The sequence below is a fragment of the Schistocerca cancellata genome, chromosome 3 (assembly GCF_023864275.1).
Source record: "Schistocerca cancellata isolate TAMUIC-IGC-003103 chromosome 3, iqSchCanc2.1, whole genome shotgun sequence".
Lineage (NCBI taxonomy): Eukaryota > Metazoa > Arthropoda > Insecta > Orthoptera > Acrididae > Schistocerca > Schistocerca cancellata.
The window spans coordinates 272,149,123-272,174,558 of record NC_064628.1 but is presented as its reverse complement, the minus strand read 5'-3'; the positions used below and the strand labels follow the sequence as shown (position 1 = coordinate 272,174,558).

Below are 25,436 nucleotides of genomic sequence, written 5' to 3'. Positions count from 1 at the left end.
TCAGTGACTATTTCTTGCGACTCTTAGCCAAATAACATCATCAGTCTGATACATTTCAACAAATTTCCTGTTCATAAAATTCATTAAGAGGAGTGCATCTGTTACATGGCTGATAATCTGAAAAGATTTTATCACTAAAATTCAGCAAGAATGTAGATTGCACTTAATCATAATAAGATCAGTAAAATCAAGTCCGCAGCTCGCGGTCTTACGGTCCCATTCTTGCTTCCCTATTACGGAGTCCTGGGTTAGATTCCCAGCTGGGTCAGGGATTTTCACCTGCCTCAAGATGACTGGGTGTTTGTGTTCTCCTCATCATTTCATCATCATTCATGAAAGTGGCAAGTTTGGACCGAGCATAGCTTGGGAATTTGTACAGGCACTGATAACCGTGCAGTTGAGTGCCCCACAAACCAGATATCATCATCAGTTAAATCAAAACTTTTTTACACTGCATACAATCACAGGGTTTGTGACATTGGTAGCTTCTCAATTATAAAATTAAATACAGACTAGCAGAGTTAATCCAAGGTCATAATAAATGTTAATTTTGCTCTGCAGATGCCTGACTGTAAGGTTTTGCAGAACTGGTTAACTAAATCAGTGGATACAGTTACACGTATTTTACATGCAAATACTTGCAGAAATATTTCACAGTATAGTGGCATCTAATTTACAGGCATTTTTCAGCATCTTTTTAGTAGTTTTTCACCTTCAGTTTTTATTTACATAATTTGTATTCATACAGTGTGGAATATTTTCATATATTTTCTATGTTATAATGCCTTGGCTTCAATAATGTCTTGTGGCTCCATTGCATGATGAGCATTGGAGTGTCACACCTCATCAAAATTGTGAAAGTGTCTTCATTTATTTTTGGTTAAAAGGGAGTGACATATCTGGAAAGAGTTAACATGTATATGAAAGTGTTCTATTTTGGGAACTGCTAACATTGGAGATTCAGTTATCAGAGCATATTTTCATGGGCCTCACCTTTGCACAGTTAGGAGGTAGAAGCTGTCTCTGTTTATTGGTAGACTTTGGTGTTCTCCAGTTTGCCATTATTTAGATTATAGTCAATTAGGTTAATGTGAATGATACAAAGAAGACAAAAAGTGAATATACAAGCTAAGCTGTAGTAAATATAACACTTTTAATTTCCTTGGAAATTGCTACCTTATTTATGATGCAGTTTCTTGTTAGATAAATATTACATGTGTTACTGTTTGCATTGTTTACTTGTTTGTGATAGGCATTGTGGTTCCCCACACCTCCACTTGCGTCTGATAGGCATTGTGGTTCTCTCCCCCCCACGCCCACCCCACCATTCCACCCCCTTGTACATATGAGAGACCATGCCTCTTTTAAAATGTTGTTATTTGTGTATTTTGAGCCAAAAAAGGGGGACATGAGCTGTTCCATATCACATACTGCACCAAGAAGTGCTGAATGGCAGAGTATTAGCAAAAGTATACTGAAAGGAATGTCAAGAGACTACAAAGAGATTTTAAAGGAATTTTAAACTCGTTTTTATCAGAAAAAAAAGAAAAAAAGACGTTCCAACATGCAACAGATGTTGGTATCAAACAGTTTTATGCAAGGAATCAGCAGAAGGAAAATCTATGACCTCTTCAAAAAGTTGAAAACTGAAATGGATGACTGTTTTTATATGACTGAACCAGTCCTTTGATACATTGTTTGGAAATTGAGCTTCAGATACAAATAGTTTAAAAAAAATCAGTGCTGTTAGAAAATAATCAAAAAGCAAGAAGAAGAGAGAAATTCTTGCTGAAAATAGGAAACTGTGAAATAGTGGTGGACTACTTACCACACTGTCAAACATTGTCCTGTTTTGGAAAAAAGTATAATTGTGTACCACATTGAGAGTGAACCTGGGTTCTTGCACTATTGTAGCTTATGTTTTATTCGGCAAAACTGCATTGCAGTTTACCATTCACATGCAAATGTTAGGCAGTACAAAAGTGTGGTTCAGTGGCATTCCCAGGTTCCATATTATCTTTGTTGCATAGTTGTCATTTTAAGAACTGAATTGATTCTTTATCTTGTTGTGCAATGAGAGAGGCTCCAAATATAAATTTAAAAGGAAGCATTTGTTTGGTATTGTGCCAAAGATTATTTTTGGATCTCGAACTGACTCGGCTTCTTAGCCCTGCATTGCCACTTTGTGTCAAGCTCTAATGGGAAATTCAGTTAAAGTTAAATAAAAACATCTAACCTTTTGTGATTATTTCAAGTGTATGCAATTCTAAGGTCTAGAGTTCTAAAACCTTTATTTAGTTAGTAGTAATTTGTCATGCTGTAGAATTTTGGGTAATAAAAAATTTCAGAAAGTCTATAGTGAGTGTTATTTTGTTTATCAAAATAAAATGAAAACACATTTAATTGTTGCCAGGTAGAGCAAGAGTATAGGTCATAACAATTATGAAATGTTTATACAGCATAATAGAGTAAGTTCTTTGTCAGGTAGACTTCAGTAGCATCCTTGATGATTGTATCCCAAAAAGGTGATGTCAACATGAAAATTTTGACATTTCCAAAGTCTGTAGATGGATAGCATTCTTGATGACTGTGTCCCAGGAAGGTGATGTTGATGCGAAAATTTTTACGTTTTCACAGTCCATAGAGAGCGTTTTTCAATGTAGTGTATTGCTGCAGTAGCAAGATATAACATCGATGTTCTACGCATCAGTCTGGAATGGCTTGGTAATTTTCCATCTCACACATAATTTTATACACACCTGCCTTCATAAGGCATACTCGTGTGTGATTTCATAAGTTGGATAACCAACATGAATCATTAAGGTACATGATTGAAAATCAGTGCTTCTCCAAATGGTACCTGGAAATGTTGTGTTAGCTACATTAATATATTTTTTTGAGAATGTCACACTTTCCTGACATTTATGTATATGAACACACACACACACACACACACACACACACAAACACACACACAGTGTTTTTAGAGTTGCTGATTTTCAGCAGACTGTGCTTCATTGGATAAGTGCCATATTTTTTTGTATTGTTAATGTAATTTTCATACGGAAGTCAGTCACCTAAATTTTCACTACTGTTTTGTTTCTAATATTTTTATTACCATCCCATTAAAAAATTTGCAGGTGGCTTTGTACAGCATGTTTGTTGCTGTGATGGCATTCTTTGCACGTATAAGTGATCCAGCTGTTGGAGGAACATACATGACCTTGCTTAATACAGTGGCAAATTTGGGTGGAAACTGGCCAGCAACAGTAGCTTTGTGGTTTGTTGATGGACTAACTTACAAGGCATGCAGTATGGCCCAAGACAATAACTGTAGTTCTGAATCAGAAAAGCAGGTATGTTTTCAATTTTATGGGTGATTTTTCAAAAGAGTGAAAGGAATTGTGCCTCCAAAAAGCAGGTGCTGGCTGCTCACCTGCATCTCAGTGAATTTGACAGTTTGTGAATTAAATTTTCCCTTTTGTGTGATTATCCTAACATGTTACTAGACTAGGAATAGTTTCATTCGAAGATTTCTAAATTGGATTAATATTCTTGGCTCTAAAGTCTTTCAAATATACCTGGAAACTTTGAGAATAACATTTTTATTGACAGAATTTGGTGCAAAGTGGTTCACAAATTGTTTTGTGTTAATGATTCTTAACATAGTGCAGGATAAGCTTATTTCTCAGACAATATCCTTGTTTGCTAGATTTGTGTGATCGCCCTGGTTGATTCAGTTAGTCTCTGTTTTGTGTAGTGAGTAAGGCTGGGAAATTTGGAAGGAGTTGGGCAGAGTCAGCAGTTGTAACGACAACCATATGTTGTTTAGACATTTCATGTCCAACTTTGTGAAATTGTTGTCTGGTAAGTGTTACTACAACTTCTCTGCAAAGAATAAATAATATTAAGTTTATCTTCAACCTTCAGAGATCAATATTTTGGTCAATATGTAAGTAAAATAAAAATCAGTATCAATAAAATGGTTCCATTGCATTACAGGAACATAAATGTGTTCATCACATACATAAAAAATTCAAAACTTATAGCTAGGGAACATTCTAATCGAAAAACACATTTCAGAAATCCTGATGCTTTTGTACTAAGTAGGACTGCCTCTACAAAAAGGATGACCTCTTTGGGGAGAGATTAAAGGTGGGATGGCCATCTTTGTAAAAGATACATACTACTTATTATCTCCCCACTCAGTACCAACTTAATGCGCAGTTTCTATATCAATTACATCATAGGACAACCTTGTGTATAGGCAGAAGGAAATTGAGTTTGCCTATACACCAGTAAGATCATACGGTCACATGTTCTGCCATGAATTTGTTGAATTGTAACTCAAATGCCCGGAAGAGGTTGTTTCATATAATGTGACTCCTACTTTACTGGCTGTAGTAAATAGTGTGGTTAGCATGGTGGCACAGTAGATAGAAGTGGTGACAGGTGGCATAGCCTGTACTTATAGAAGAAGTCCAGGCTATGTATGCCTTGCTGCTATTTGAGTTATGCTTAAATGAGGCATAGATGGCAATTCCTGGCATTCCAAGTTGCAGTAGCATCTGATACACACTGTTTTTACGTGTGAGCATGACACAGTGTGTCAGTCAGCTGGGCATCAGCAACTGCTATTGGAAGAGTGACCAAGGAGTGGAAATGAGACATCAGTCAATTTCCCACTTATTGTGAGCAGTCGCTGTACCACTAGGCTATCCGAGCATGCCTCATGGCCAGAACCAAACTTCCATACACCATCAACCATGTGTCTACAATATGGCAATGAGGCAATATGGCTGCTTCAATTAGGTCAGTGTTTAGGAATGTCTGGCATCCCCCAGTGTAGCAGATTGGGACATGATATGCCGTCACCTGTGAGACAATCAGCAACTTCCATAGGACAGGTGACCAAGATGTGGAAACACACATATCACGAGTGTATACAGCCAGTGTGAGGAAGTTCATTGCTACTATTGCGTCACTGTTTAGGGGTTGGTGGATTGGATAGTAAAAATTATACTTAATATGGAAAGGATAGATTGCTGCTCACCACATATAGGAGGCGATGAGTTGGTGGCAGGCACATTGAGAAAGAATGCCAGAAATATTGCAGTTATCAGACGGACTGAATCAGAGAAGTTTCTGCGAGAAGGTAGTCTGTGACTTCCTGAATTTGTCCCATAGGATTGGGAACTTTAGGGTTCCCCTAAATGGGTCTGCTATCCGCTACACATCAGAGGCTGATACCCAAGTAGCTGACTGTGTGGTGGGTGCACAAAAGGGTTTTCTTTTTAAATTAGATGACTCTCCATCCAGTCCAGGTAACAATAGCTGTAGGAGACTCAGAAATATCAGTGTGAGATCCAAAGGGATGCCCCCTCCTCCATAGGAAGGAGTATTGAAACTTAGTAGTTAACTGCCAAAGCATTCACAGCAAAGTGCCAACCTTCACAACAAAGTGCCAGAGTTTGAAATGCTCCTGAAAAGCAGTGAAGCTCAAATATAACTAGGTACAGAGAGCTGGTTAAAACATAAAATTGGTAGCAGTGAGATTTTTGATGAAAATTTAAGTGTTAGGTTACTGGGAAAGGAGATGGCGTATTTGTCACCGTAGACAAGACACTCATATCCACTGAAACAGAAATTAAAGCTGCATGTGAGATTGTTTGGGCAAGACTCAGTATCAAGGAAGAGCATAAAATGATAATTGGATCCTTCTGTCGCCCACTAAGTAGACAGAAGCTCAGTTCGTTTGTACCTAAGTTCCCCAACTGTGCTGTAATCATTAGTGGAGATTTTAATCACCTAACAATCAATTGCAAAAGCTACAGTTTTGTTAGTGGTGGCTGTGACAAGACATCCTTTGAAACATTACTAACTGCCTTCTTGGAAACTACCTAGAACAAGTGGATCAGAACCTCACTGATGATGGAATTATGTTAGAGCTAATGACTACAAACATACCTAACCACTATGAGGATGTCCACATCGAAACTAGTATCAGTGACCATGAAACATTTGTGGCGATAATGAATACCAGAATAAAAAGGGCAACTTCAACAGGTAGGAGGATATATATGTTCAGTAGACTAGATAAAAAGCACCACTGTAGTATCTCAGTGAGGAACTTGAAACTTTTAGCACAGGACAGGAGAATATGAGGAGCTATGGCTCAAGTTTAAACGAATAGTTGATGGTGTACTGGATAGATATATACCCAGTGGAACAGTTCATAATGGGTGGTACCATCCATGGTATATAGTAACTGTAAAGAAACTTCTGAATAAGCAGAGACTGCTGCATAATAGGTCTAAAACAAAGCATCGGGTTATGGATAGACAGATACTGAATGAAACGCATTCGGTTGTCACGAGACCAATGTGTAGAGACTTCAACCACTCCCATTGCAGAATTTGGCAAATGATCTTCCACGAAACTCAAAGTAATTGTGGCCATATATAAAGGCTGTTAATGGCACCAAAGGTGCAGACAGAAACTGAAATTGGGGGTGGCAAAGCAAAAGCAGATATGCTTAACTCTGTTCCGTTACAGAGGAAAATAAAGGAGAACTACCCCCAATTTAATCATCACACTATTAAAAAGATGAGTGAAATAAGTATCAGTTTCAGTCATGTTGAGAAACAGCTAAAATAATTAAAATTGAACGAAGCTCAAGGGCCAGATCAAATCCTTTTATCAGATTCTATACTGAATTCACAGTTGAGTTGGCCCCCTTTTTTTGTCCTCGAACTGAAAACCATGTCCAGTAGGTGGAAGAAAGCACAGGTCACACACAAATGGTAGTAGAGGTGATCCACAAAACCACTGTCCATTATCTTTGACGTCAATTTGTTGTGGAATCTTAGAACATATTCTGAGGTCAAACATAATGAGGGATCTCAAACGGAAATCCCACCTCCATGCCAGTCAGCATGGATGCCGAAAACATCAGTTATATGAAGTCCAACTCACACATGACATACGGAAAGTTTGGATCAAAGCAGTCCAATAGGTGCAGTATTTCGTGATTTCTAAAAAGCACCTGACTCAGTACCACATCTACAATTATTATCAAAAGTATGATTGTATGGAGTATCTAGCAAAATTTGTGACTGGACTGAGGATTTCTTGGTAGGGAGGACGAGGCGTGTTATCCTGGATGGAGGGTCATCAACAGATGTAGAAGTAACTTTGAGTGTGCCTGAGGAAAGTGCATTGGGCCCCTTGCTGTTCATTTTGTATATTATTGACCTTAATGGACAATATTGTTAGAAACTTAAGACTTTTGCAGATGACAAAACTATCTGTAGTGCGATACTATCTGAAAGAAGCAACATAAATATTGAGACAGACCTTGATAAGATTTCAGAGTGGTGCAATGATTGGCTACTTGCTTTAAATATTCAAAAACGTAAAATTACGCAATTCAGAAAAAAGACATATTATCCTATGAGTATGATATAAATGAGTCGCCGTTGAATTCAGTCAACTCATACAAATACGTAGGTGTCACCATTTGTAGGGATATGAAATGGAATGATCACATAGGCTCAGTCATGGATAAGGCAGGTAGGTGAATTAGGTTTGTTGATAGAATACTGGGGATGTGCAATCCGTCTGTAAAGGAGATTGCTTACAGATCACTTGTGCGACCCATCCTAGGATATTGCTGAAATATGTGGGACCGATACTAACTATGACTGACAGGGGATATTGCTTATTATGGAGGAGGGCAGCACGAATGGTCACAGGTTTGCTTGATGCGCAGAAGAGTGTTACAGAGATGCTGAAGAAACGGAACTCACTGACTCTTGAAGATAGGTGTAAACTACCCTGTGAATGCTTGCTTATGAAGTTTCAAGAGCTATCTTTAGATGATGACTAGGAATATACTGAAACCCCCCTGTGTATCACTCTCCTTGGGATTTTGAGGGCAAGATTATATTAATTACAGCACACTTAGAGGCATTTAAATATCAATCCTTCCCACACTTCGTACATGAATGGAATGGGAAGAAACTGTAATAACTTGTGCAATGGAACATATCCTCTGCCATTCATAGTGATTTGCAGAGTACACATGTAGATGTAGAAGTAGAAAGCCTCACACATTCATACCAGAACAACTCACACACACATGGTCATTGGCTCAGGGTACTAAAGGCTGTTCTGTCTGCAACTCAACATCCCTGTATGTGGTGAGTAGCAATCTATCATTTCCGTATTGTTGTTACTGTGTCCTGGACTTTCCATTGTTTAAAGATGATTCTTCATACCATATAAATTTGTCAAGATTTCTTTGAATGTAAACTGTTCCTGATAGTATGGAGAGTTTCCTTATGCAATCAAGTATAGATTTATGAAACTATGAGGACTCAAAGGCTGGCCAAGTGTCGATAATATTGTAGTCTTTTAGTAGAGAGGAATGGCATTTGTATAATTATGAATTAAAATGAAGGATTATAATGTCCGTTCAGAACACCATAAACATCAGTTAATTAGGAGGCAAATAGGAGGATTTCATGGAGAGATGAGATGTGGCCAGTGGAATGATAATCTCCAGATCAACTCATGAGATGCAGACCAGCCAATGGGGAGGGAGATGAATTCTTTCTATTTTGCCTGTTAAGTGATAATTTTATTGGCCATTGTTGTTTTGACATAATTATTATTAATTATTACTATTATTTATTTTTCCTCTCACATAGGCCTTCCAAGAATCAGTTATCAATTGCATTTCTTCATCCATTGTTATTCTCTCATTGCTTCTTTTAATATTCCTGTGTTCTTTCACTGTGTTGCCTTTTCCTCTCCTCAGTCATTTCGAATCTGTTTTATTTTCTTTCATGCCTCAGAATTCCTTTACCGTAAAACTGTCCCTGTCTGTTGTTTCTTCTTCTATTCTGTTCTTTCTTTGTAAATCTTACTTGACTTCTTGAATCCAGCTTGTAGTTGACTATTTTTGCCATAGATATTTGGGAATCTGTTTACTTAAACTGTTGTTGTCCATTCTATATAAATGAGCAAGATTATCAGTCTCATCTTTCTTATTGCCAGTATATACTGCAGCATTACTTCTTAATTTCCATGAGTCTGTCATTTTCATCGGACCTAGTATTTTTCTTATTATTCTTCTCTCTAATGCTTCTAGTTTATCCAACATCTGAATCGAATATTTGGCATATAGTTATTCTGTGTTAGTTACTGTTTTAATTTAGAGTTTGTAAATAAGCATTTTTTGTTGTAAGCATTCTTTATGATATCATAAACTCTTTCCATCTTGTGGATTCTTTCCTGTATGGCAGATTTTTCTAAACCTTTTATAGTAGACTATTTCTCCCAGATATATAAAAAATAAGAATTTTAGAGAATTGTTTATGTCACTGCATTGTTGGCTAACTCCATAAAGAAATTGATTTGCATCACTGCATTTCTTAGACTGTCTAGAAGCATAGCAGAATCATCAGAAAATGCTAAGCAATTTACCTCATCTCTCCCCCTAGCATTATTTGGGAAATTTTATGATCTGGGAATTATTTCCACACAATGTTCTTATGATTCTCTCCAGAAATTAGTTGAAAAGGATTGGAGAGAAGGACTGGAGAGGTAAAGGGGTAGATTTCGTGAAAGTCACCGAGAACCTCAGGTCAGGGGAGACTTACTTGACCCGCAGTTCTGGCTGACTTTCTCAAAATCTACCCCTTTTTGTAGACCTCTCTAGTCCTTTTCCTTCACCCCTATTCCCTCCCCTTCAACCCTTCTGCCTGAAGAAGGAGCCACTACCTCAGAAAACTTGCCTAATTGTAACCTCTTCTTTTATGTGTGAGTTCTGCCGCCACTCGGGGAGTAGATTTTTTTATCTATCAAATTAAATTATTTTGTCATTAATGTAATATACTGTACTGGATAATTAATTAATTAGGCAGTTAATAATTTTTCTTAGAAACTAACACACTTTTAAAAATTAATGGTCCTAAGTAGTTGCTTTCTCCTGCTCAAATTTTCAGGTTGTCATTCATGAATCCTGCTACTGAATAATAACATCTCTGCACTAGTTTCACATACAAGGTTTTTTTCAGTGTTTCTAAATTTATGCAGAGCTATTCTCTTCCTTTCACTTTTGTTATAAATTTTCATACCCATATACTATGGAGTTTGACCATGAAATTATTTTGATTCCTGGTGTTGTAATCATATTGAAAATGATTTCCTGCAAATAAATCAGGGTTAATATGTACAAAGATAATCAGCTCATAGATCTATAGTGAGGGAACACTTAATATACTTAGACTTTTTAGGAGTGGGCGACATGGTTTTCCTCACACAACATTGTGCATATTTCTAATGATGATTTTCTGGAGTTTAAGTATTTGACACATATTGTTTAAGTTACCTCAAAATACAGTTCCATACCTTATTATTGACTCGAAGTAGCCATGATATACAACTTCTTTTATGTCCATACTGGTAGTATTGTACAATATCCTGATTGCAGATGCTAGACTATTTAATTTATTTACAAGGTACTGTATATGTGAATCCCACAATAGATGTTTATCCAGTTGCATTCCTAAGAATTTCACACAGCTAGCTTCCTGAAAATCCTGGTTTCTGTGACTGATCTGACTATCATTTACTTTTGCCTTTTTTGTTTTAAACTACATTAACTAAGTCTTTCCATGTTTATACCAGATACAGTGGTTTTGCCATTTTGAAATCCATACTGATTTTTTGAGATTATTTTATTTTTTTTCTATAAAATTTTGAATTTGTGTGGTGACTACCTTTTCATATATTTTTGATAGTGATGGAAGAAGAGAGATGGGGCGATAGTTTCCCATATGTTTTGTGCGTATTTTGAATAGTGGCTTAACTACAGCATACAGAATACAGAAGGTAAATATACCTTCTTGAAGGGACTGGTTAACTGCAGATAATGGCTGTTAAATTATTTTAGAGGCTGTTTTTAACAGTTTTGGTGGTATTCCATCCCATCCTGCTGATGTTTTACTTTCTATTTATAGTATCACATCTTCCATATCTTTTACAGTAGTTTTGGTAAATGTACTAAAAAGTTCACTGCCAAATTGCTCACTGTTAAGAAAATTTACCTGATCTGGATAATTTTCTACATTGATGGTTTGATTTGTTTACAGTTATAAAAAATCATTAAATAATTCAGGAATTTGAGTAGTATTTACAATACTTTTGTCCACTGTCTTGTTTTCAGAAATATCATGGCCTCTAGCTTTGGCACCTGTTTCAGCTTTGATCATGACCGCAATGCCTTTGATTTGTTTTCACTATCCAAAATAAATCTATTATTTCCCAGTTCTTTTGCTGCTTTTACAACTTTTGTAAAAATATTTTTGTAATCTTTTAAAGGTAACAAAATCAGAACTTTTGTTATGTTTCAGTTCCCTATGTAGCTGACTTTTTCTTGTGCTAGAGGTTTTTGTTCTTTCAGTAATCCACTTTACTTTATTTCCTACTTTTTATTATGTACAGTAAGGGGGAAAATTTAATTAAAAACATGTAGGAAGTTTTCCAAGAAAGTGGCAAAATATGCAAAACATGAAATACAATGATCTATAGCCCACTGCACCTTATTTATTCTGTGATAGAATAAGTCTTTTTTTTTTCTTTTTTCCTGGACTGGTGTTCAGTGTAGTTTTTTTGGGCAAGGTTCCATTGTTTTTGGTAACTCCATAAACAGAGTGCAGTGATCAGAAAGCCCTAAATCTAAACAAAACCAAGTGTCTCAGTAATACTTGTCTCATTATAATTGATTAAAATATTATCTATACATGTTGCTGTCATTTCGTTTACTTGAGTAAAATCGGTGAAATTAGCACTAGAGCCCAATATTTGAATCATATCAATGAATTTTGTTGTTGTTCGATACTGTAATTTTGACAAAAAGTGTTTTGTTATATCTGTGCCTGGAATGCAATACACAGTTAAAATTACAATTACAGTTAGGCCAACTGTAAACAGCAGCTTTCAAATATACATTCTTCATTAAGGGAACCAAAATAAGATCTTGCTTTATATTCTGTTCACCTTTCCATAAGATTTTTCCTTGTCAGATAAATGGTCTTAGTCTATTTTTGCACCCTGGATATTCATAATTTCTCCCTGGTTTGAACAAGAGATTGGTACATTTGGAAATCACTGGTGAGTGAGTTCGGTGACTTCCATTTCATCTCTTTTGGTTTCTTTTTGAAGTGTATTGACATGATTTTAAGGCTGAATATTTTGCAGAGTTCAACTACTCTTCATCCATTCTGATTGGTCCATAAATATGCTGGGAATTTTTTACTCGTTTTCCTGTACTTTCTTTCTTCGCCTAGCTGTGCATTGAAATTGCCAAGTCACATTTTGACAAGGTTTTGTGGAATTGGGATACTATTTTTTCCAGTGTCTCCCATTGTTTCTTGATTTCTCTACCTTTTTGTGGTTGATTTTATTTTCAATATTGCTTGGCATGTGGGCCTTGATTAGTGTATATCTTTTCTTTGCACACTTCAAACTGATTGTCATTAGCCTGCTGCTGACATGCTTCATATTCATTATGGAGGTGATATGCTTCTTTTGAATGCTGAAGCTACCCCTAGAACTAATGTGGGTTACAGTTTTTGTTTGTCTGTTTTGCTTTTGAAAAGGGTGTAATTCCAAAAATCGATTGCATTTTTGTGTCAGTCAGTTTTGTTTGTTGGAGTGCCAATATTTATATTTTTTATTCGTTTAGGGTATGCTTTGGTACATACAACCTTCCTGAGTGTGTTGAAAAAGTTGGTTAGAGGAATCCGAATCCCGCTGTTCGTGTGTCCATCCAGACACCCCAGAATCTGATAGTCTGGTTGTGCTGGTTTTGACAATTGTGGATTGATTACTACTTGGGCTAATAGTTTGTTTGCTGCCACACGTCATGGTACTTGATTATCACAAGTTTCGGACATAGTCCAGGTTTTGGACTGGAGTGCTAGTTTCAGAACAAGAATTTGAGCTGCACCTCTAGTGATGAGACACTGACCTCTTTGCAATGTCTGTTCTGCCAACTCTGCAGTATTGGTCTTTATCATTTTGTAGACTAGTTCGCTTCCCCTCTCCTGTTGTTATTGTTGTTATTAGCAAATTTGACCATCTAAAATAATTGAAAGCTTTGTTTTTATTTTGCTTTGTCCAAAGTTTGCCCTGTCTCGAATACTCCTTCATATGTTCACCATACTGCTTCCTTTTTTCTTAGGTTTTTCCTTCAGTTTGAAATTCATGCACCCAAACAAAGCATCAGCTTATTATTATTATATTATTGTGAGGGGATGTAAAAAATGATTGGAATTATTTTTTTGAATTTTAATGCACCCACGCTTGAGATTGGTGTAGGCAGTACCAGAGAGGTTACCTGGCAGCATGCAGTTGGAGGGAAGCAGGGAAAGTATACAGGCGTGTTTACTGTACCCAACATGGATCTCAAGTTGCAGCAGTATGTGTCAATTAGATTTTGCGTTCTTCTTGACAAAACTCCATCACAAACATTTGAAATGTTGCAGCAAGTCTACAAAGAGCAAGCCATGTGGAAAACACAAATTTTTGAGTGGCATAAACAGTCTTGAGAGAGTAAAAATGACTTGCTAGTGTTCCACAACCCAGAAGGCCCTCAGCTTCGAAGACTGAAACCAGTGTCAACACAGCTGATGTCATGTTGCAGGAAGACCATCATTTATTGTTAACAAAGATTGCAGAGATTATGAACATATTCTATGGATCAGATGGCAATATTGTATGAAATGTTCTAGGGTATAGAAAAGTTGTAGCGAAGTGGATGCCTCCAGTGATCAGTGATGAACAGAAGGCTCACCGTGCAACAGCACATCGACAGTGGAAGGGAAGGAATCAATGAGAACCAGACTTTTTGGGCAGAAGTCCAAGAACTAAAAAGGCCAAAGTTCAACCAAGTCCTTGAAAAGTCATGCATCTTGTCTTCAATATGCAAGTCATTGTGTACTATCATGTGGTGGATGAGCAACGTACTGTTATTATGAAATTACTGTTGTGGCTCACTGAAGGAGCCATAAGAAGGAAAACTGCAACAGAAAGACCACCTCTTGCTCAACTGGGATGGATAATGCACTGGCTCGTTGTGCCATCAAGACTCAAGAAACAATATGAATGAGGCATTGAAGTCATACCCCATCCATGTTATTCACCAGACCTAGTACCACGTGACTTCCATCTAATTCATGCAGTGAAAAAAGATGTTGGAGGTTGTTATTTTCAGCTTGATCGAGAGCTAAACAATCAAATTTTGTGTGTACTCAACAGACTGTCAAAAAGGGGCTTCAGGTAATGTTTTGGATGTTGCACTGAATGCTGGAATCATTGTATTAGATCCAAGGGAAATTAGTTTGAGAGTCTTTAATGGAATTTGAATAAAGGTGATCAGTATTATCCACTAAATAAATAATTCTGGTCTTTTTTTGCACACCCTCATATTATGTGTCACCTCAACCACTTTATTTTTACGGTCAACTTTTTTGGGTTTTCTTTAATTGTGGAATTAGTGTATGTAGCCACTGCTTTCATCTGCTTGTCTGTTTTCTTCATTCATTCTGTCCTTTTAATAATATATGAAACGTTATCTCATTGTCCATTTCAAGAATAAGAGTCAGTTGTTCATGGAGATCAATGTTAAGCACATCTGCTAATCTTCTTTGACATTATATTTAGTATGATGATTTGTCCCTATGTCATCAGTCATTTTTGTATTTGATACTTATTTTTTATTTTACTGTTTCAGGTTTGCATTTCCCAAGGAGGCTCTTGTGAAACAGTGTTGGATGGCTACTATGTAGAAAGTGCAGTATGTGTAGTGATAGGTTTCCTTTGGCTACTGTGGGGCAAGAAAAGGGTTAATTATCTTCAGTCAAGAGGTGACAATGCGTGGAAAGTTGTACGAATGAGGACTAGATAACAGTTGGCTTGTGTTTAGGGAAACACTTTTGTTCTGAGACATGGCGAGTGTGTGTGTAACAAGAAATATTTTTGTATGAAAATGGAAGTATAAACATAGACATCTACATTCCATGCCTCTGCGTGCACATTTCAGATTCTTATATGAAATGTACTTCTCTTGCAGAATTGTTATTTGAAAAGAAGTTATAAACTATGTTTGATAATTTGTCGTTTTATCAAAATTATTGCATGTTATATATGTGCACTTAATACTTCCTACTCTTTTACTGTCATGACACTGTCATTTTTTAAATAATGCAGTTATATGAAAGTTTAAATTGACAATGAAATGCTGCTTAAGGCTGCTATAACAGCTTGTAGCAAAATGTTGTTGTGTGGTGGTCTTCATGCCATGTTATCAACATAAGTGCACCGTTTTATTTCTGTGCAATGGTGTGGTGCTACTCAGTATTTTGTTACATGTGTTTTGTTATTTACTACTTGAATTTTGTTTCATCTTTTGTGTTGTTAAGTTTGTGTTACAGTTCAACTTATTTAAGAAATGTGCTGCAGTGCACCTCCCATCAGTGTGCCATGCATTCAAGGTGCAACTATTTTCAGCACAAATTCTGTATTGGGAAAAAAATATGTAGAAGGTTCTACGAATTTGTTGCCTGTTTTGTCAAGTAAGATTCAGGGTAACTCTGTCCAGAAGTATTTATTATAGTACCTGGTTTCATACAAAAAATAGCAATGCTAATATTTTTTGAGTGCTTCAGCAAAATTTTATTTTGTATGTCACCATCAGTGGTGATGTGTGAATTAAACAATAAAAAAACGTGGAATTCATGTTGTTGAAATTGTGTTACTTTTCTTTATTGTAATCATAAATTATTGAATTTTGAGCAGGAATCTGAAAATACATTTTTTTGCAACACACATCAAATGCTGAATACATGTGGGGAACACTCTCTTGCCACGAGTTGTGTTAATTGGTTGAAATATGATGTAGTTTGTATCAGTCAAAATGACACGAGTTCATATGTGGTTGGAAGAGAAGTACCTACCAATTCAATTACTCAATCCATAGGAGCCACCATTTAGTTAGGTTTCTATTTATTTTAAACATTGTGATGCTGTCAAACATAATGTAAGATGTCTAACAGTATGGAAATTACAAAATTAGATCCTTTATCTCATGTCAGATCAATAGCTCTCATTTAACATAAGTAATAGCTTGATCAGACTGCCCTGAAACGCCTACAGAACTGTTGGGTATATTGTAGCGTGGCTGCAGAAAATAATAAATTAGGAGACAGAATTGCTATCCATCACTTACATTCAGGAAGAGACATATGTAGTACCACTGATAGACACACATAAATGTAAAAGTAAAATACTACTTACCTTTCGGGACCAGTAGTGAGGAGAGAGGGATAGGTTGGAGAAAGTTAAGAAGGAATGGCAGGGCACCCAGGTCCCATGATGATAGAGACGTACCTGCAGTGAGAATGAAGATCCTTTCGGGAGGACCCATATCTACTCTTCTTGGCCACTGTTGTCCTGAGCCCTTCTTATCACCAGTTGTTCTGCAGTCATTGCACTACAGTCAACTATCCATGCTATCTGTCAGAAAGATATTCCTAGGCCCATCCCTTGTATCAGTGATTTGACCATTTGCATCTACACAATTACTTTGGAATCCACACTTAAGCGTTTGCCGGAGAGTCCATAGAACAACTTTTAGGCTGTTTCACTACCTTTCTGGTCTTGAGTAACACATGGAAAAAGTGTACATCTAAGTCTTCCTGTACATGCTGTGATTTCTCTTAATGTATAATGCTGGTCATTTGTCCTTGTAAAGGGTGAGCATTAATAAAACCAATAGATGGGAGTCAGTAACATATTTTAACCTTTGTAGGAGACAGTTGGTAATTGTAATTTTGTGTAAGAATCTCTCCACAGCAAAAATGTCTTGGTTTTAACGATTGCCACTGCAATTCAGATGTTTTATCTGTAATACTCTCTCCTCTATTTCATGAAAGTGCAAACTTCCCTGTCTTTCATGAATTTTTTCATTATCCCCCATCAATCCTGTTTGATGCGCATCCCACATTGTGCAGCTATACTCCAGAAGAGGATTGACAAGTTTTGTGTAGGCAGTCGCTCTAGTAGATTTGTTGCACCTTCTAAGTGTTTTCCAATAAAATACAGTTGTTCTTAAAATCCAAAAGATGACAATAAGCTGTGGGGTGTATACTTTCCATTTCCATCAGTGTATATCGAGTTTTGTTTACAAAGTAGTCTCCTCAATGGCATCAGAAAATTCGAACACAATAGAGACCTTAGAGCAATGCCATACCCACCATATGAGCAAAATGTAACCTGTATTATTACCTTATGCCTGCCTACAAAATGTGAACCTTTAGGTTATTTTGAGATTCAGATCCATGAGAACTAGGTACCAACAAAACTACAATATGAATGTAAATTTTTCAAGTCAGTCATCTGAAATATGAAGAATTCTTATGCTGAACAACAGCCCAAAATAATTGACATTGGGTAAGCATTTTGTCTCTGCTATGCATAGGTGACCAGTAAATAAGTAGCTGTCACTGTAGTAATGAAGTAATATGCGAAACTGATTCAAGTAACACTAATATGGATTTATTCATACACCTCTTAACAATAACAAAAATAATCCTCTCATGACTCCACATGTAACGAGAGGAGAATCGTACAGAAGGTTCAACATAAGTGATACACAGAACAACTGATGTGAGTGATTCTCATCTTTACATCATCATCTGCAGGCAGGTCCCTGGAGGAGACAGGGCTGGACCCACCGGCAACAATTACTGAGCGATGTTGGTGATCGGGATGATGGAGGCAACCTGACTGGAACAGCAGGCTGTGACAATGGACCCGAGGCCAGAGATGGACCGGCACCCAGCACTGGGAAGTGTCAACTGTGGGTGCTGCACCTAGAGGAGGCAGTCAATGGGATGGGGACACCGCTAGAGCAGGCCACAACGGGCTTGAGGTGGAGGGTGGCGGGATGGGTTGCGGTGACGGGCTGCACCCATGAACTGGTAGCTTCCAGGAGCGAGTGGGGGCACAACTGTTCAAAGTAGTGCGCGACTAGTCAATCGGCCTTACGGACATCACAGAGAGAGTGTCCCTGGCAGCAGACAACAGTGACCAGTATCCACTTCAGCAGGCGATCAAACCCGGACACCAACACTGGTGATCCTAGCGCAATGCGGCCATATGAACCCTATTGTGGCAGGTGGAGCGCAAATCACAGAAGCTGGAATAGTGTGCAGGGCTGCCAGCCATGCAGCATCTCAGCCAAGCTCTGCTCTCTCATAGGTGTGAAGTGATAGGTGCTCAGAAAATGGAGATGGCATCGTCCTGTGAAGAAGCCTCAATAAACTTCTTCATTTGGGTCTTGAATATACGCACCATTGCTCCAGCTCGCCATTTGATTCAGAGCAGAATGGCTGAGCTGTAACGTGATGAATGCAGTGGTGGGAACAAAACAATTGAAAGGTGTGAGCAATGAACGGGGGCCCATTATTGAAAACTTAGGTACAATGCAACCCCTCAATAGAAAAAAACCCCCAAAAGCTTACAAATTGTGACCTCAGCTGATGTGAACGCACACCCACACATTGGACAATGTAAGAAAACAGGGTAAATGCATCCGTAACCAAGAGCCATTATGAATTCAAGAAAGGCCCTACAAAATCTGCATGAATGTGTTCCCATACCTGGCATGGAGCAGGCCACAAGAACAGAGACATCCTGGGAGATGTCTGTTGTCGGCTTTACCGTGTTTAGATGTAGGTCAAAAATGGATTTTGTAATTGTAGTGACACAAGATCAGTGCCTTGCATTGTAGGTGGTGTGCTGTCTTGTCACACACAGAAGGGTGAGTTTTAAACAAGGAAACCAAGGATTTATGTTCAGTAATAATGTGAAACTTGGAGCCGTGCAAAAAAGCATGAAATTTCTGCAGAGCATAGACTATGGTAACAGCCTCGTTTTCCACGTGATAGAAATGCTGCTATGCCAGAGTGAGAGATTTAGAGGCGAAAACAACAGATCATTCAGAGACGTCAGCATATCGGTGTCCTAGGGCTGCGCTGAGCCCATAGTGTGACACACCAGTTGTCAAAACTTTGTGCTTGTCTTGAGAGAACATAGCTAAACAAGGGGCTGAGAGTAGTTTGGATTTCAACATTTGAAAAGCATGTCTGCAATCCAGGCTCCAGTAAAAAAGGTACATTCCTACATAACAAGGCATGCAACAGATGAGCCAATGTTATTGCCCCCAGCAGGAATTTATGATGGTAGGCCATCGTTCCTAGGAAGGCCTTGAAGTTCCTTTGCAGACAAAGGGCGAGGCATAGACTTAACATCGGAGATGCGGTCCGGCAGAGGGCAAATCCCATCCCGCAAATCCTCGAATCCCAAATAAACAATAGAGGGTTTGAGGAAAACTTGAGAGTTTGTGAGGTTACACCGTAAGCCTGCGGACTGTAAGACAGAAAACAAAGAGTGCAAATTTTTCAAATGATTGGCCACGGAGAATCCCATGACAACAGTATAATCTAGATAATTAACACAATTACTGAAATCGCCACAGAGGCAAAGTACTCCAGATGCCTTCCAAACTACAACCAGCAAAGATGAACAATCACTAGCCAAAACTGGTTACACTGCAATAAGAGATTGAAGCCTGTCCAATTCTGCTTTCACTTGACCTTTCAGGGTGACAGGAATAGGACATGCACGACAAAAACAAGGTCAAGCGATAGGTTTCAAAGAAATGTGAGCAGAAAAATTTGTAGTACGCCCTATACTTTTGAAAAACAAGTCCGAAAACTCCTCACAATGTTTTTCCAATTGAGAATATGCTACCTGATCAGACACAAGGTGAATCGCGTCAGTGATAGAAAGTCCAAATGCCTGAAATGTGTCAATCCCAAAAAAGTTCTTAACATCGACATCTGCTATCACCAAAAATATAATGGATAGAACCACTGATTTGTTAGAGGCAAATGTCATAAATGGCCCCAACAGCACAATGTTCTGTTTGTTATAACTGACCAGCTTCCACATGTCAGGGGTCAGTAGAGGCAAGTCTAAACTAACATAGGATTGAGAATTAAATAATGTCACTGGAGCACCTGTGTCAACCTTTAGCCAGGGCACTTAAAAAAAAAACAACATGTTAAACAACTTGGGAGAAGTCACAAGAATTGGGATCACCCAGTTTACATCTATGTCCCTATCCTGAGTAATCTTCGGCGTACGACACACAGAGGTCATGTTGCCTTTCTTCTGGCAAGCATTACAAGTAGCCCAACACTTAGGGCATGCTGAACATTCATGCTGGACAAAACAGAAAGGCCAATACCGAAACATAGAATGCTGACATTGGCACTGTGGCCGTCACAGCTGCTTGGGTTGGCCATAGTCTGATCAGCACTTGGCCTGGACGTTTACCTCTACCACTTTAGCTTCCTTGTGTAAGCCATCTGTTGTCCTAGTGGGCACATCTTGTGACACTACTGCCACATCACCCCACACTTCAATTTTGTCACCTACTGCCTGAGAAACATTAGAAGATTATGCTATTCGCAAAACTTCTGCCATCAGGGGTTTTCGCAGAGTAAAGCTTTCTGGTGCACTTCTTTGTCCAGAGCTAAACAGATAATTGTGACACACACTATGGAGTCTGCATAAGAGTCATTATGGGTATGAACTGACACTTACAGCTAAGGCTGTGAAGTTTTGTTGCCCTGGCCCTGTATGACTTATTTGCTTTCTCATGGTATCAGTAGAATTCAACCTACACTGCTATGACAAGTGTACATTTGCGATGATAGTTGTACAACAAACTGCACATGTGACCAAAAGTAAGAGCTGCCGCTTCTTGTACAGGGGCAATCCACGAGAGGAATAAGGCCTTGCTGAAATCCGAGTCTGTCACACTAAAAGCCAAAAAATGCTGTCTGACTTTTTTTTTTTGTAAACTTCCTAATCCGTTGCTGAATCATTATATGGAGGCAAAGTTAGTGGATAGACTGGTGGAGCGGCACCCTTTCTGTTAATGGAAGCTGACAAAGTGGTCACTGCTGAAGTAAGCTGTTCAGTAAGGACCAGTAACACAGTGTCCATAATGACTAAACCTGATGAAACCGCACTTAAAGACTGCACATGCAGGAACTGTTCCAAACTCATTGCCAATTGTGTAGTAACAAAGTAACACACAAAACCGATCCAAGTAAAACATTATGGCTTTCGAAGGTTTCTCGGTTCTCCAGCTGGGTGGTAGTGTTGATATATTGTGACGTTTTGGGACGTGTCATACTACCCATCTTCTGGTGAAGTGACGAGATTTGCAGAGAGTGGGGTATTTATACACGCAGTCTCCCTTCTCCACTAGTCCTCGGGAGGCTGAGGTGGTCAGGCTGTGGGTGCGCGGTGGTGGAGTTAGCGGCCGCCCCTGGCGGCCGTATTCTGCTCTTGGTGTGAGCATTCTGTCTGCGTCTGTGGCACAGGATGTTGGCGCACAGGGTTCCATGCTTCACTTAGTTGGTATCCTTCTTCCCTGTTGACAAGGTTGTCGTGAATCCTCATTTCTAGGGATTCTTTGATGATACTTTTCGAGAAGCCAGATGCTTGGCATGGCACATTCGTGTTTTCGAAGTTGAAGGTGTGTTCTTCCATTATGCTGTGTTCTGCCGTGGCGATTGCAAACCTCTATGTGGAACGTTTTGAGGAAGTGGCCCTTCAAACCACTAGACAGAAACCAAAGTACTACTTCCGCTATGTCAATGACACTTTTGTCGTGTAGGGGCATGGCAGTCAGGTGCTAGATGAGTCTCTCGAGCACTTCAACAGCATCCATCTAAATATCAAATTTACATTGGAAATAGAGAAAACTGGAAGCCTCCCCTTCCTTGACATACTAATTAAGAGGAAGGCATATGGTTCAGTAGGCCATACAGTGCATAGGAAGAAGACACACACAGACCTATACCATCAGGCAACAAGCTGCCACCATCCAGCACAAAGACAGTGCTGACCAGCCTGGTACATAGGGCAGACACCATCTGCGACAAAGACATCCTACCATCCAACCTGCAACACTTGTGGGACGTCTTCCGCCAAAATGGCTACAGCAAAACACAGATCAACAGGGTGCCAAAAAGGAAGAAAGAAGCAGTGGCAACCCCAGAAGAAGAAGAAGAGGAAGAAGACAAACAACTCACGTGCCTTCCGTATGAGTGTCTGCTCTTGGCCAAAATTTTACAACTTCTAGGCAAACTCAATATCAAAACCGCTCTCCACCCACCACCGAAGATGAGAGAGCTCCTAGGTTCTGCCAAAGACTCGCTGAAGCTCAACACGCCAGGAATATACAGCATCCAATGTGAATGCGAAAAACAGTACATTGGGCAAACACAGTGCTGTATATCTAAACGCTGTGGAGAACATATCAGATGTGTGCGACTAGGACACAGAAAAATCAGCCATAGCAGAACACAGTATAAAGGAAGAACACACCTTCAACTTCGAAAATACGAGGGTGCTGTGTCAAGTATCTGGCTTATGGAAAAGTATCATCAAACAATCCCTAGAAATAAGGATTTATGACAACCTTGTTAACAGGGAAGAAGGGTACCGACTAAGCACAGAATGGAACCCTGTGATAGTGGCAATCCGTCAGGAGTGCACCCACCAACATCCTCCACCACAGACACAGACAGAATGCCCACACCGATTGCCAAATGCGGCTGCCGGGGGCGGCTAATACCCCCACCAACGTGCGCCTGCGATCATACCACTGCAGCCTCCCGAGGACTAGTGGAGGGGGGAGACTAAGCGCATAAATACCTCGTGAATCTCGACACTGCCAGAAGATGACATTTCCTGAAATGTTACAATATATCAATGCTGCCACCCAGCTGTAGACCTGAGAAACCTCCATCAGCTGTATACACCGGGAAAGCCTACAGTCACGTATACAAATAAGGCTTTATTCGTAAACCTGTGAACAATAACAGAAGTAAGCCTCTCATGACTCCACACCGTCACAAGACAAAAGAATCGTACAGAATGTTCAACATAAGTGATACACAAAACAACTGATGTGAACGGTACAAACAGAACATAGTGAGGGTGAGTCAGTGCTGCTCCGCAAGTATATAGGTGCAAGTCACCGGTAGATGGCACAGTGGAGAATTGTGCCATGTGTGTAGTCCCTACAGCGACCTCTATGTCTGATCTGCAGTGATACAGTTGGCATTTGATTTAAGTGTACATGTACAGCACACTCACGCTCACATGCACTAGTAGCAAGAGTCAGCAATCACAAGAAGTAGTATTTGCCCGTAAAATGAGCTAAAAATTTAATGTGTGCTATTGTAAAAAAGGAGTATGGATTTCCAAAATACAAAGCTAAGAATCTAGTTATCATGTCAGAAATGTTGGGCTATGTAGCTGTGTTTGCAATAAATTTTATTGCATAGATGAGTACCCTCTGTGTGCTAGTAATTCTCTCTATATCTGGATGGTGAACTGAGGTCAGCTACTCTGTATTTTTCACATTAAGCTCATTGCACCATCCAGATAAATGTCTTAGGTTACAGTAATGCTTTCTGATTTTGGTTTTTTGTTTTCCTTTACCATTGTTCTCTTTTGGTAGTAGGTAGTAGTAAGTTTCATTGCCAATATATTATGCCCATAATCAACCTTAAATGCAATTACTCTCGTCACCAGTCATGTAGTAACCAAATAGTACATGATCAGGTCAAAGTAATAGAAATATGGCTTTACTCGTAAACCAATGAACAATAACAGAAGTAAACTTCTCATGACTCCACACATAACAAGAAGACAAAAGAATCATACAGAAGGTTCAATATAAATGATACACAGAACAACTGATGTGAGCAGTACAAACTGGGGGTGAGTCAGTGCTGCTTCACGGTGTAGGTCACCAGTAGATGGCATATAAATGTAAATAAGACTCAATGTGTCAGCAGCTGTCAGAGGATGAGAGAAAATGAATTGAAGGAAACACATTTAACAATTTGATGTTCAGTCACTTAAAATATTTCTTGTTCAGAAAACCAGCTATTTGTGCCATTATTCAAAACGTTACTGGTATATCTTTGATGAAATTTGTAAAGGGCAATACGCACCAAAAAAAGACTTAACTTCAAGGTTTATTTTTCATCTTCATTTTAGTTCTGTGATAGATTACAAATTTTATAATAATGATTGCAGAAATAGAAAAATAGTGTGAGCTCAGTTCTTAAGCAATTTCACACATAATTGGCCATTGTACATACAAAATATGGAAAATTTTGAAACATACTGGCATCCAGAGAATTGTTTTGCATCAGGGCAATGCTAGCTAGTTCCTTCCCTACTTGCTTTGTTATCAGATTGTTTCATCCTCTCCAAACAAATCTTGTAAATCCATGTTCAGTGCTGCTTCATCTCACTTGCAGAAATTTTATCAGGGAAGTATTGTCCTCCAAGCCTGTTGCTGACAGGTGCGCTAGGAACAATTTCATCAGCCAATGTTGTGCCTTTTTGGAAGAGTCCCACTCGGATTTACCTCCGTCAAATACAGAGTTATTCAATGCTTCCTTTAGAGTTTCCAAACTTTCTGACTCACCCAAAAACCATGGCATATTTGTATCAGAATTACGGAAAATATTAAAACCTAATCTCATGCAATAATCTCACGATAATGCAAGCATACAATGGCTCTGTCAGTCATGACTGCAGCTCTTATGTTCGTTCTTGCTTCTTATGAAGTAATTCTATAAAATGACAACAGAGAACAACACCTGTCAAGGCACAAGTAGTAAGACAACCATACATTGCTTTTATATGAAAGCAATCAACTTTTTGACTCATACATTTCACACATTGTGAAACTACACAATTGGAGATATACTCAGAGGAAGTCCACCGAACACAGTTTCATGGCGACTGCAGCTGCTCACAGGTAGGGTCACCAAAGTATTACTATTCTATGATGAGATTCATTTTAGCCACTTTTGTGCTCAGATTAAGATAATTAATCTGTTAATTCATTTTATGAATTAATATGCTGTGTTTGATTAGGGAGATCTCTCTTGGATATGAAACAAGTGTAGTAAGTAGAGACAATGCAGCTGTATGTGTGTATTCTCTTCTAGTTAGCTCTGAAGTTGGAAATCATCTGAAAGCTTAGGGAATATCTCAATCTTGCTTATGTATCTATAGAGCACAGAAAGCCTCACCTATACAGCGAGTTGTTACCCCTCAGCCCTTCCATTATATATACTCCACTGAGGACTTCCCATTACTTTATGAATAAGTACAGTATATTATTACAGATATGAAGCTGTTATAAACTGTGTACCTTCATTACACTCTACCAAACCACCATTAGTGTTAACCAA

General features: G+C 38.6%; 1 protein-coding gene across 2 annotated transcripts in view; it reads left to right on the top strand.

Moving 5' to 3' along the window:
• The window catches only part of LOC126174930 (acetyl-coenzyme A transporter 1), a 69,812-nt gene extending 54,439 nt beyond the window's left edge, over window positions 1-15,373 (top strand). For both annotated transcript variants that reach the window (XM_049921386.1, XM_049921385.1), the window contains exons 8-9: window positions 3,141-3,356; window positions 14,804-15,373. In XM_049921386.1, coding sequence (XP_049777343.1) covers window positions 3,141-3,356; window positions 14,804-14,977 — 390 coding nt within the window. In that variant the 3' untranslated portion in view covers window positions 14,978-15,373. The remainder of the gene's footprint in view (window positions 1-3,140; window positions 3,357-14,803) is intronic.
• Window positions 15,374-25,436: the final 10,063 nt, after the last annotated feature.